Below are 14,131 nucleotides of genomic sequence, written 5' to 3' on the forward strand. Positions count from 1 at the left end.
GTATCCACGCTCCTTGAGTTACGTCGTTTCTCGGCAAAGGCAATGGAGTAGTGACACTAAAGGTGTGTGGTAAGTAAGATGGGCTCATAGAATACTTGCTAACAGAATCAACCCCTTGCGCAGCGTTGGAGCCAATGGACTTTTGAAGAAGCAAGGAAGCTCTGTATTGAGAACATGTTATTCATTCCAGCCATCATTTATACCTGCAAAAGAAACTGAAGTGCTGGATTCATGATCCAGTAGTGCTGCAAATGGCTCAAGCCTTCATCGATCTTACATAGACACAAGCATCACTGGCACAGCTACCTGACTGCTTGATGCTGTGGGAGATGAGTCTTGAATTCAAATGGGCTTAAGCCGAAAGATTGACGTTTATAGTTTTGGCAGTTTTTAAGGCGAAAACCTTTCTAGGCTAACGGAGCGAAATCTTGTGCACGAGAGTGCGCGGGATCTGTGTGTCGGATCTGTGCACTGATGTGTTGCTTGCTAATAACGTATGTATGACGAGGGATATTAGCTTTCAATCACCCTGTTGATGTCATCTGAAAAAAAAAAAAAATAAATAAATAAAAATAAAAAAATAAAAAAAATAAAATAAAAAAAATATATATATATATATATATATATATATAGTATATCCTTGCTTCACCAGGAATCAACTCCATCCCTCGGATTCACAGCCGAGCGCTTTGACCAACTGCGCCATGCCCGGGATTGTCAAACGCCCATCATAATTCTCCTTGTCTACCGTGAGGATGATAGTAGTGATGACAATGATGCTGAAATTAGTGATAATGACAGTAGTGATGATAATCACTGTGCATTTATTTGATAATAAGAGCAAACGTGATGCACCGTGTGCAGCAGCAACGCTCAGGCTTTTGCATTTCTGCAGTGTAGATTCCACATTGCTCTTGGAGTTTTTTGTACCCTGTTGTCGCCGCTGGAGTTAAAAGGTATGCTGTTCACTTCTTGCGAGGTGGCCTGCAAAGAACATGCGAGATTGGAATGTGATCGCATTGGTACACAATGGCTTTATACATTTTGGTGTCAACGACGAGAGGTGTAATGCGGACAAAGGCAACACTTACGTGAAGGAAGTATGACTGCGGCTCAAGTACAAGCTAAATTTGTCACTTACGAACAGGGTTTTTCAAGCTGGTTTCTCACAGTAAGTTCATTTCTTAAGTTCGCATATCTTTTTGGACTGTTTTATTAATCAGACCGCGTATCAGGTCCGACCGAGTCCAAAGAATCGATCAGAAACCGTGCAGACGTCTGAATGCAGCTGTAAATGACTGTTGAGGAATACGTGCAGCATTGCCGCATGCTTGTAAAACCACCTGCAGGGACTGCTGGCCAAATACAGGCTTCAGTGAAGGTGTTCACGCATTTAGGAGGTGCCCATGAAAGATTTCTTTTATTATTTTTTTTTATTGCCAAGTCGCAGTGAGCAGCGGCTGTCCAAGTGCACTTATAGCCAAATGTATTAATGTGTATTGTGTGACCTTTCTGCTTTTCAGTCTGACATGTTGGTTGCTGCGCTGAGGAAACTAATTTGTGTGTCAGATCTGAGTTGCTGGCTCAAGTGAGTTGGTTGAGGCTAAAGTGATGGTGTAGCCAGGTGACTGTGGTGTGGACCACGAAGATCAATTGCGTGGATACAGCAAGAGGGTAGAAGTCCTCATGGGAGGAGGTAGAATGGTGGCAGAGTAGCATGTAGGCTGGACTAGTACGATGTGCTTATTGTCAGGGGTAAGAGACTATTGTAGTTGGGCAGATGGTGGTTTTAGACAGCATCAGGCAGAAAGTTAAATTGTGCACGCTCGCTTAGTTTCAGTACTCTTGGTGATGGGCTGTCATGCATGTGGTGCACAAACAATGGATAATGTGATGTAAAATATTAGGAGCAACAAAAGATGAGTGTGCAGTATTGTCACGGGGAAAAATATGAATGTACAACACATGTCACAATGAAGCAGTATATTATAAACAAGCTATCCAACTGCAAGGTGTTGTATACGAACAATGGTATTAACAGATAGTACTAAAAATTGTAGGGAAAACTGTGAATGAATTTGCCAATCATTCGTAGTCATGTGCTGACCCAAGAGTATGGATTAATCACAGTAATCAATATTTGCCAAGTTATTCAAGAAGTGTATTTTTAGCGCACAGCAAAGTGGTGATAATATGTGACATGACTGGATGCTGACTGGTTAGTGGATTCCACATTGATATCTTAGAGAGCTTGACTGTTTGTTTGCCATAGTGTGGGATTTTGGGAAAAGCAGGTTATTGTGCTGAGAAAATTTGTTGTTGGTATTAACCAAATTGAGGTCAGGAATAGTACCAGTATGTCATTGTGCTGTACTCGAAAGACAAGATGCACAGTTTTTGATGAGCCTCACTAATTACCACAGAAGTCATTGATTTAAAGTGTACGCTAGCGTGAAAGCTGGCTTGACGAAGTTGGGGATCTGTGCAGGACTTTCCGCTGCCAGATGTGGCTGCCATCTTTCGATGTCATAACCTGGTGGACACCACCCATGACGAGGCTGTGAGTCGCATCGCTAACACCGGGGAGCGGCCCAGTCTTGGCGAGCGATCCCCCTTGCGTCGCACAAACTCCAGTCCCGAAGTGCCTGCACAAGACTTGCCTCGGTGTGACAGGTCAGTGTGGCTTCATGCTTGACCGTGAAATATCTGGTGAAGGGAACCAGCTGTTGATCCACCCTAGTTTGGTGAGTGCTAGTGAATCAAGGTTGACACATCTCTTGCTGGATAGGTATCAACTGTGGGTATCAAACGACCCTGATGTCTTCGCTTTTTAGGCATGGTCATAGCTTTCAGGGCTAGTTTGCAGAGCCCCAATGTCTCTCCTAAATCTTTCTGGTGCTAACTGTACCAGTTATGAAAAAGCGATTACGTTACAGCTAAGGTGCACAGCCTTGAATCAGATCAACAAGTGTGCACAATTTTTGGGTTCAGGGCTCAGTACAGTGCCAAGTAGGGTACAGTGTCAAGGCTGAGGAGAAAAGTCATAGGCATTTTTCCAGTGTGCAAAAGCATTTTTTCCATCTAAGCACATTCGGGCTCCCAGCCATTGTGTCCATAATCTGAGCTGCACTTGAAGTCAGCACATGTTGATAAGCTTCCAGTGATAAGGATGTCCTCATGACATCAACTGGCTTGCTGCTGCTGATAGAGGACATCAACCCTTCTGTCTTGCATAACTCAGATTGTAACGGACTGCTTTCGGAGCTGGTGGAAACGTGGCTGAAATATACCCACTGCACTGGAAAGCACAATTGGCTGATCTATGGTTTTTCATCACTAAGCACAGTCAAATCAGTAATACAGTAAAACACCTTTAATTTGGACTTCATGGGACTTGAGAAAAAGTCTGATAAGGGTGTCAAAAGAAAGTGAAAGAAACTATAAATAAGGATCCTCACATCTGCATGCCTTTATTTTTTCAAATACTTAGTAAGTGCTTATTGTTTTGTGTGAGAAATTTGCATGGCAATAACTGCTTTTCGCACATCCACCATACGGTGCTGTGAGCGCACACATTTGTACGAGCCCACACTCCCTTGAGTGCACATCTTTCACCCTCCCTCCATGCACGCACACCACCATGTCAAGAAAAAGAAAACCTTCACTGCACTCGCACGGTGCGATGTAAAATGATCAAAGGCGGTGTGATATCGCGAAGAATGCTAGCAGCATGGTCTGCAAAACACATGCAGCGAAAGAAATGGTGGAGTGCTGGACAAAACAAACAGAGAGTCCCTTTGTACTTGCTTGATTGATGAGTACTAACGTTGTTGTGGCCAGAATTCTTAGTTGCCGTTTTTGTCACCTCATCTCTTGTGCCCTATATACATGGGAGCTCAACCAGGGCTAAAAAAGAGCTACTTCAGATATGGGTCAGCTCATTCAAAAACTGTTAAAAGAGTGATAGCTTCTCTTTGATTGGAGTCAGCCCTGTTAAAATTATGTGAACATATGGCTGAGGATAGCTTCAGGAACCAAATACAAAGGCTTCAGGTAGCCGGTTTCCCGGTTACGATTATTTGTGGGGTGGCAGAGACTGCTTCAGAAAATGAAAGGGGAAAGAAGAATTGCAGATAAGTTGAGAAATAAACGCCCACAAGTAATACTTTATATTCATAAAGTGGCACACTGCCTGAAAAAGGTGGCAGGCAGGTATGAGGTGCCAGTTGTGTTTTCTGCACCAAAAAAAAACTGGGTGGTTTGTGTGCAATAATAGGGAGGAGAAAGAAAGCACAATGCGATAAGAAGCATGGGAAGAGTTTTGTAAAGAATTTTATTGGCTGTGTGGTGGGAGTGATTTTAAGAGATTCCACTGACATGCAGTTAAGTATATATAGGCCAGACTGGAAGATGTGTTAATGATAGAATAAGGGAACATGAGAAGTCCATAGAAAATGGGAAGGGGTCAAATTTACCCCTGCACTGTCAGTAGTGCAAGTGTGAGCCATTGTTTATCAGGCTTAATATTTTAGGGAAGAGTCGGGACAAGATGGGGCCCGCGAAATTTTAGAGGCGTTCCTGGATACAGAAGAAAGAAAACATATGTGTTAGCGAAGCCTCGCTGTGTTTACGCAGGAAAGAATTTACTTTTATTGAGGAATCTTCCTGAGTAATGTAAAGAATTGAATTTATTATCGACCCTAAAGCTATTATTCTTAGACACCTTTCGTGTATTGTGGCCATGTTTGTATTTTGATCCTACTTTCCCTCAAGTACATGTGCTCAATGCTCGCACTGCTTTTTGGACATGCCGGGCAAGTTACAGTTCCTTTTGTTTACATAGAGACTTCACAAGTGAAGTGTTTTGGATGGACGGTGGTTGTTCGCTAGTGTGTGTCTATGTGGTGGACTTTGTGGCTGTCCTGCTTGGATGATGGTTGTGTTGTATTGGGACGATTGTGGTAATAGCTGCTGGGCAAAGAAGAGGTGTGTGGAGATGTACTTGGGTGTAGAATTTGTGGCCGTCATGCTTGGACGATGCTTGAGTTCTGCGGGGAAGAAAGTGCTACTATCTCCTTGGCAAAGAGGAGGGTGTAGAAGAGGATGAGTGGTGAAGAGGAAGTGTGTGGTCAGATCCATATTATAGTTGGTAGTGTGCGCCTGTGTTGTGGTTCTTCTCATGTGATTGTGTTTGTTGCGCCACATTTCTGGGTAACATGGGAGCTCCACTGCCTTCCCAAATGAACCGAAGGAAGACAAAATTGATTGCTTTAAACTAAGGAGAGTTTCTTGTCTTAGAATAGTATGGATGTTAGACGGCAGGATATGTACATTGACCAGTTTTTCAAATTAACAAGGTTTTTCTGTAACACATCAAATGAGTTGCAAAAGTGGACTGTATTCAGGCAGAGGCCTAATGATTGCAGGGTAAGTCTTTACTCTCAGTATTTAATAGTAGAATGAACAGCATCTCCATGCATAAAAAGTGCCTGCAAGCAAGTGAGGTTCACAGAGATGAATACAATGTAGCAATGCTATTGGCAATATTTATGAAATGAACGCCACAATGAAGGGGTGCAGTGAACATTCCCAGCATGCAGAACTGTTTGGCGGCCCCTTTGCTTGTGCTGTATGGGTGCATTCAGATGTCATAGCTTTTCTATGAAAACATTGGCAAATTTCACTATCGACGCCATTCTGCGACAGTGTAGCGATCCTGTCAAAAGAACTCGATCGGCAGATTTGCGCTGCATTCTGCTGGCGCTGTGTAGCAAGTACTTTTTGATGGTCTCCTTGGAGCACAGCGATGAAAAGAAAGCTTGGCAGCACTGCCGCTTGCTGTTTTGTGCGTCAGTGAAGTAGAAAAGCTGGGAGATACTGTTACGTTGCATTCCTGCTAGCAGCTCAAAGAGCTTTGGTTGCAGACACTGTGGATTTGAAAGCATGTCACAGCATTGATTTCCATGTGTTTGCAGCATTTTCAGGTAAATATGCGGTGCAATTACAATTCTGCTTTCTTTCAATAGCTCATGAGTCACGACTGGTCGATTTAATTGTGGGCGCGATAGACATAATGTTTGCCAAGTTGTACTGGGACGTAACTCAAGCCAACATTAAACTCAGAATTTCATTTTTTCCCTCATTTATACTTTTACACCGGTGCTGGTTTATTCCAAACACTTATTCACAGCCTGCAAAATAAAACAGTGAAAGTGGCTAGCAACTGAGTGGCTAGCAGGCAAGAAAAAAAAAAACTGCAAAACAGATTGAATTATTGAATTGACAGCAAGTGAAAGCTGGAATAACTACGTCAAACCTCGATATAACGAACATGCATATAACGAATTATTGAATATATCGAACTTTTCCGAAATATTTTTGTCAAACACATGTATTTTTAACTTCCCATAGTGAATGCGGTTCGGCATAAAACGGATATAACGAACTTCGCGACGCCAAGCACTACCTCACTGTAATAGCAGGAGGCACGCTTCGCTGCACTACAAGTGTGTTGTGTGGCGCAGCAAACGTTCAGGACTACCTCACAGGCACTGACAGCGCCACAGATGCCACGTCGGCATTGAGAGTTGACAGCTAAAGAAATCGTTCGCATCTCACTATCGCTGATAGCGCCGCTCCAGCGGCGGCGGCAGCGGAGCGATCGAATGTTGCTTCTGCCTTATTGCCTCTTTTGTGTTTTAGCGTTTTAGTGTTAGCAGCGGCGTCGCGGCGTGGCCGTCATAGCGTTCGGTGGAGGCTGCGTCGGTAGTCGTGTTGGGTGGGGTGCGCAGGTGTGCATAGTGCTGTGATGGCGGTGAACGTGAAGAGCAGCACTGACGTTAAAGACCAAGCTTGAGATAAAATCAAGGTCTTCAAGGCTGTTTACAAGAGGAGGCTGATTGACACTCTTCTCGGGAAGCTTCGTATGAAGCAAGACTTGAAGATCGACTTGCTGGGAGCATTAAAGTGGCATGGGACAGTGTGAAAGGCGAAACGATTGCCAACTGCTTTCGGCACGCAAGTTTTGTTCCAGCGGAGGCCCGTGCATCAAGTGACGATGGGGACGATTTCGACGAAGTAGAAGCAGAGCTCTGCGAGCTCGATGAGGCTTGGAACTATTTTTCGCGTCTTGTTGGTGACATGCCCGCAACAATGACTGGAGAAGACTTCGTAGGCGGCAACGACATCGCAGTGACCACGGCTGTACTGACTGACGCCGAAATCGCTGTGGAAGTTTCTGAACATCCCGCAGATGATGAGAATGTTCTAACTTCACAAGAAGCGCTTACTGCATTGGATTTACTGCGCCGCCACTGCAGTGCTATTGAGGGCAGTGGGTTTGCCCTTGTTGAGTGTTTGAAAACTCTGGAACAGGGCGTGATATGGAACGCGATCAACACAAAAAAGCTGGCCACGATAACGCAGTTCTTTGCGCGTAAATAAATGGACGTAACCCCAGTAAGCACCCTACGAGTTGCTGTGCCTTCTCTGATGGAATTTTGCTGCTCTTGCATGTATTTTCTACGAAATTTTATATTACGAATTATGGATATAGCAAACTATTTTCTGATTTTTTAACTGTTCGTTATAACGAGGTTTCACTATTCTTGTTTTCATGCCTCCAGATGCCCACCCCAAGTTCACATCGCAATGCACAGAAAGGAGCAAGCTTGTCTTGAAGCACTTAAGCAGTCCTCTCCAGAGCATACGACACAAAATTTTACAGAAGATACTGCATAGAAATAATGCAAGGAACGAGCACATTGCCTTAGACCCAGCTGTTGTGTACTTGTATTTGTTCTGCAGCACACCGCTCATGTTCCATAAAAAAGTTGGCCCACAGGCATGCATACAAGGATGTTGATTACTGGACTGAAGTGCATGGGGTTCCTTTTGGAGTTGCGGTGTGGCACCTCACCCATATGCCACATGGTTGGGCCAGAGCAAGCCGAAGACACAGCCAGCATGCACTGCATTTCCACTCTGAAGGAAGCAAGAGCATAAGTTATAAGCACACGTGTTTATTATACAGAATGCTGCATTAAATAAACACTGCACTATCCTCCAGGCCTCAATACAAACCCAATAGTCCTGTCACAGCACCCGAAAGCGGAGCCGTAGCGCCGCGCACACGAGGAAAATGTATACTGTCGTTCGTGGCGGAGCGAAGGGCGCTCTCAGGTGCATGGCCAATCACAGATTTAATGCGCGTGACACACGTCACGATGGAGCGGATGAGCAATTCGGGCCTGGACTTGAGCAAGCATGCAAGATGTGCTCGTTCACGGCCCGCGGTCAATGGCGATTTCTCCTGTTCGCTTCCTGCTCACGGCCTCACGTCGAAACAACTGCACAATACATCACTGGGAAGTGGTCCAATAGGAATGCAAGACTGACACAGAAAGAGCAGAATTGATGGGTGATTCATGGAAAGTAGCCGAGCCAGTTGGTGCATGTTTCTTAGCAGAACAGTGTGCAGGGTAATGGTACAAGACACAGTGGTGAGTGTCTAAATGTGTCTTCTTGTCTCTGTCCCGTTAACCTTTGCACTGTTTTGCTAGAGGGATGAGTGACATCAGCTCACGGAGGAGCTGCCGTCACTTACCTGTGGCTTAGACAATGCAGCGTTAAACCAAAGACATGCTCACATTTTTCTGGCTCTCCCATTATGTTGGAATGCTCAACGCTGGCGATCTTGACATGGCTAAAAATGCCCTACAGGCAAGTGACAGTTAAGCACTTTTTCGCTTGCATGGTGGTTGTTGCAGACATAAGCCGACAGTCTCAATTTTTTGTCATCGGCTCTTTGTTTTACACTGGCTGATATAAAGTGTTTAGTTAAAACTAAATGGTCACCCTCAGGGAAAGAAAGATCAAGGAGAGTTGTTATTGCATCCAGGTTAGTCACAGATGCAGTCCTCTATGGTCGCCACCTTGGCTTGACTGCAGCACTGCTTATAGTAGTTTGTGAAAATTAGCAATGCTTGTGACAGTGTTCATCACACTCAAACATCCGGTCATTTATATGCGTGAAGGCTGTGTTTTCAAACAAACAAACTTGTGTTCTTTTGCGTACTGAAGTATAGAAGTAGTTTGTACAACACCATGTGTATGTATGCAGGTATGACAGCATCCCTGAGGAGAGCCAACCCCTTAGGCAAGCAGCAGCAGGTGGGTTCATTCCTCCTTGCTTTAGGCTAGTAGCACCAGTTGAACCAGCAACATGAATGGGCTTTTCAATCACTCGACATTCCGCTGCCTTGAGACAGGCAGCCTGGCACGCTGCTGCAGTTGTTGAGCTTATTCCGAGCATTCATCCACTACAGCTTGGGACAGCAGAGGCTCCTCTGCTAGGAGAAGCCTTGAAGGCTGGTCCCACGCAGAGGTGCCAGCCAGCAGCTATCGGGACAGGGGCCACACGGTGTCCGGTGTCAGCCCAGCCTTGGACAATGGAGCCACGGCCACCACCTCCTATGTGGATCTTTACCGTTCGGGCATGAATCCCAGGTGGGTCTAAGGTTACTTTGGGCATGGAATGCTTGCAGGCAGCTTTATGGAAGATCAAGTTGTATGAGACTAGAGTGAGACTCAGTTTGCTCACCGCCAGGAACTTGCAGCTTAGGGTGAAATAATAATGGGAAGTTGGACTTATAGCTACATAAGAGGAAGATATCTTTGTGTGACTGAAGGACAATAATAAAAGCTGTAGGCAGTCTGCTCAGGTTCCTGCACGAGAAAGCGCTCCATCACTATGTGTGGTTCATTGCAAGCCGCCCCTTAGGCCACACGGGAAATGCCGAAATCAAAAAGAAAGCTAAGCGGCATAATTTGCCTTTAACTTTGCAAAGGGGAAATTAGATTTGTCAGGAGGTCTAACACATGCGTGCACCAGTGACAGCAGATATAATGAGGCAAACTTTCTGCTCTTAGCATTGAATATCGCTCATCTCCCAAGTGCAGATATAACACGCACACTTTTTTGTTTTTGCCTGAATGTTTACCATGCCCTGTAGTGTACTTGTGGGCTACATCTGCTCTCAGCATCGAGGTAGACAGTCTAATTTATTTTTCGTGCCTGCACGTAATCATCACTGCTTCTCATCTAGGTTCGTCTTTCTGCATCTGTTCCGGAGTATTGGCCAGTCAGAGCGAGCCTTGCCATTGCCAGAATCGGATGTGGTAAGTGTTCTCGAGGCAGCACTTGCCTTATAGTAGCATAACGCTCAAGTCGTATGCGATAATTAAAATGCACATTTCTGTCTTACCCAGTTTTAAAAAGATATGTCATTTCTATGGCCTAAGTGCTACATGAAGTCTGAAAGTAGGCATTGCGCTTCCACACAGTCAGTATTGCCCAAGCTTCTGTCCAATGCTGTCCAATGCTATTATCTGTAATTTTGATTCATATATGTATTCTGCCACGCAAGTATTTAACTAAGAATGCGTAAAATAAATATTTTGAATGTTTCTGAAATGCACAGAGGCCCGTAGCATGAACAATAGAGAAAACTCAAATGAAAGTGTTAGACCTATGGCCGCAAAATTTTTGTGTACATTCTTGCTATCATCTAGGCTGAAGAACTTTATTTGAATTATCTCCAGCAATCCAAACCTTTACTCTGGTCTGACGAGGCTAATGCATCTTTTTGTTTGCCAGAGCTATAGCAGGGTAACGAGTCACACCTTAATAGTAGTGCCAAGTTAGGTTTAAATAGTCAGTTTGTCTTTATGGTGCATTGAAGTCATGCAAATGTTCTTACTTTTTGCTACTATTGCATTGATGAGTCTGCAGTGGTCCTGTCCCAAAGTGGCGCATAATTAAAGTGCCCAACTTTCTGCGAAGTGAATTTTTGAATTCCACGAATTGGAACGAAAAAAATACTGCTGGAGACATCAAGGGATGCTTAAAAACATTGAATAATGTGTGAACTGACGCCATTAGGCTTGAGAACCAATAGGAGAAGCCAGCATATTATGGACTTTTGGGCATACGGATTTTTGGCGTGCTGGACTGTTGCAGAGAGTGAGTGAGACAAGAGGTAAACAGGGTAATGATTCTCTCAGAAATTATAACTTTTAGTGACCTGAAAGCACGTCTCATGTGTTCACATTAACTTTACTGAAGCAGTGGAATCTTCAGCATGAAGGCTTTTCTTACCTGACTGGGAAGAGATAGAAAACAACCTGTGCTGGCACTTCTTGGGCCTCCAACTTCGTTTGCAACATTTCGGAGGCTGGCTGGTGCGTGAATATACTGTGTGACCATTTAACATGAAGGCATACCACAACTGCATGTTCGCAGTGAGTATTAATACTAGTTTTGCTAGTGCATCTCTTTTCAAAGGAAAAGATTCTACTTTTTCTGGAACGATCACAGCAGCTATGAGATCAGAGACTATGAGAGGTAGTGTAGACTTTTGCCATTGTTTTCAAAGTGCTAGTAAGTTCCTTAACTTGCCTTTATGCTAGTATTCAGCTATGTGTTGTGTCCTACAGTATACATTTTTGCAGCCAGCTTCATGTTACCGCCCTGCTGGGAGCACTTAGTGTGCGAATTAATGTGAATTTTCTTCAAATTTTTTAATCTAAGTTTTGAGTGTGTATTTGTGCCCTCATTGATGATGTGAATTTTTCACACCCACGATTCCAAGGTGTTGCATGTGGTTTGGTGCCACTTGCATTGAACGCCATGCTTGCATAGGAGACTTAAAGCCTGTAATGCCGATATTCTCACCAAACTCAGATGCAGGAATGACATGAAGACTGGAATAAATGAGGCAAGCGGAAAGCCTACATTTTGTAGCGCTGTCATTCATTAATAATTACAATTTATTAACGATGCGCCATTATTGGTGCGCACACCCCCAGACACCCGTAGAGTGTGTGGGAGTAGTTGTTTCGATCTCAAAGGAGATGCCCTCGACTTGCGTGGCAAGCTCAGCCGAAAGTGAACTACCTGTACTGACAGAAGGGGGTGGTCGTTTGGTGCCCAGCTTTCGCTGGTTCAAGCCAGAGTAAGGGTCGGAGTCAGAAGTAACAAACAAAATCAAACTTTATACACAGCAAGAGATGGTACAGAGGAATTCACACTAACACTTAAAAACACACAGTACGAGAGGTTCACAAAGAGGCAATGCAAAGCATTCAACTAAAGAGGCTTTCAATGAACACAGAGGCTTTACAACACTGAACAAAACACAGGAGAGTCAAACAAATGAGCACCGAATTGTTCATCGGGCACTGTCGCAAACAGACTTCTGGAGAGTCATGATGTGGACGTCCTGTAGATGAGCACCGCTCCCTCGCAGATCTTGCAGGCTTGCCGAACAGCAGGTTGACCCTGGGAGCCGAGCAGTAGCACTGCAACACTCGCTCTATAACTGGCTGGCTGGTTCAGGCGACGCGACCTCAATAATTAGGGTGCACTGCATCGGTCTGTTATAACGCACCAAGGTGGTTATAGTGCAGTCATAGTGTAAGAGGATACGCACATACATTAACTTTTGCTCTTTAAACATCCTCTCTTCCTCCCGCCAAACCGCAAGTCGTCATTGGTTAGGCGCGGTAGAACTTTCTCGAGATAACCAGCACTTTCCGGCCAAGTGAGCCACCATCACCGCCGAGTGATGTGGAGTGTGACACCGATGCGCACAAGGCTACGCGCTCTCCTCGCAAGGAATTCTCCAATGTGCTAGAATGCTCTAGGCAGACGCCGCACGGGATTTCTTCGCGCCGCGCTGATTTAATAAAAATGTGCGCCAATTTCGTGGGTGATATATCAACAAATAGAGCATGCGTGCCTTGTATCTTTCTGGGCTCTTCAATGAATAGTACGCAATGGTTGTAGATTATTTTTTTTTTCGCACACTGTAAACTTTGGTTCTCGACTGTACACAATTACTTCTGCAGGGATGCCATATCAGAACAACTAAAGCATATGCCTAATATTTGACAATAGAGGATATCAGTTGCATGTGCCACTGAGGGCTTTGTTTTGCAGTGCTAATGAAACGTTCAGTACTTTGGGCATAAGTAAAATCTCGTTACAAGAGACACTCAAGGGACCCGAGAAAGCGTTCTCTTGTAACCAAAGTCTCTTGTAACCAAAAATTCTTCCCAACTCTCGTATGTGCGGTAGTTTAGATTTCCTTATCTAAATTCTGTTCCATATGAGTGCTCTTTCTGTTTCAATATGTCAGGAACCAAGAAGGACTATCCCTCTTGACTGGGAAGTCCATGGCTGCAGCAGACAGAAAGCACTTCTTCCCAGTGAGCGCATAATTAGGCTCTTCTCGCTGTGCTCAAATGCACAAAAGACTCAAGACAGCGGACCATGGTACCAGACTGGAGTTGCAGTCGAAGGGAATGCACGAGTCGGTCTCTGGACATCGCCATACCTCAGTCAGCTGAGCTGCCAATCATACAACCAGGCATTGGTGTTGGTGACGATAGGTTATTAAATGGTTATTTGTTAGATGAGGCAACCTACCACAAGAGGCCACTGCAGTGCCATCTCTATAGCTGCTCAAGCAGAAGACGCTTGTCTCTGTGTTCCGAAATTAGGTGATTTGAACAGTAAGTCACATGAAAGCCCCTACTTGCGTCTGTGGCATATTTGCACGTTGCAGAGTTCTACTGCTGGCAGAGGCTGCGAAATTTATTCCGTGTGCCTCTGCCCTGTAGGAATGCTAGTCGAATCGGCAGAAAGCATAGCACCACAAAAAATTTGCTGCCACTAGCGGTATACACAAGTGGCCGCTATCACGCCACAGCACATGCATGTCGACAGAGCACTTTTCTTTCTTCCACCATGGCCTTGAATGCTATGGTCGGCATCCTTTGAGCTTGGTAACTATGATTGGACACACATAATATTGGAGGCTATGGGCTCGACCACAGACTTGCAAAACACAGTTCTTATTCAGTCATGCTTTTTGTCGTCGTCGACAGGCTGCTTCAGGAGGTACATATGAATAACAAACTTTTCAACTTTTATCAAATGCTGGCTGATCTTTTTGAAGCCACACTGCGGACGGCATGTTGCGACACGCCACAGATGCAACAAAAAAGCTCACTTTAAATGCATTAAAGTATCGGAAACTTGGTTTTGCTCGATATTGGCACACTCGTC

The 14,131-nt window shown here is 44.6% G+C and overlaps 1 protein-coding gene across 2 annotated transcripts in view; it reads left to right on the plus strand.

Moving 5' to 3' along the window:
- Nucleotides 1–14,131, plus strand: part of gig (TSC complex subunit tuberin) — a 79,055-nt gene that overhangs the window by 47,206 nt on the left and 17,718 nt on the right. For both annotated transcript variants that reach the window (XM_084602139.1, XM_084602140.1), the window contains 4 exons: nt 2,489–2,673; nt 9,122–9,171; nt 9,327–9,507; nt 10,107–10,179. In XM_084602139.1, coding sequence (XP_084458265.1) covers nt 2,489–2,673; nt 9,122–9,171; nt 9,327–9,507; nt 10,107–10,179 — 489 coding nt within the window. The remainder of the gene's footprint in view (nt 1–2,488; nt 2,674–9,121; nt 9,172–9,326; nt 9,508–10,106; nt 10,180–14,131) is intronic.

This window comes from Amblyomma maculatum, chromosome 4 (genome assembly GCF_055883805.1).
Source record: "Amblyomma maculatum isolate TAMU_Amacu chromosome 4, ASM5588380v1, whole genome shotgun sequence".
Classification (NCBI taxonomy): Eukaryota; Metazoa; Arthropoda; class Arachnida; order Ixodida; family Ixodidae; genus Amblyomma; species Amblyomma maculatum.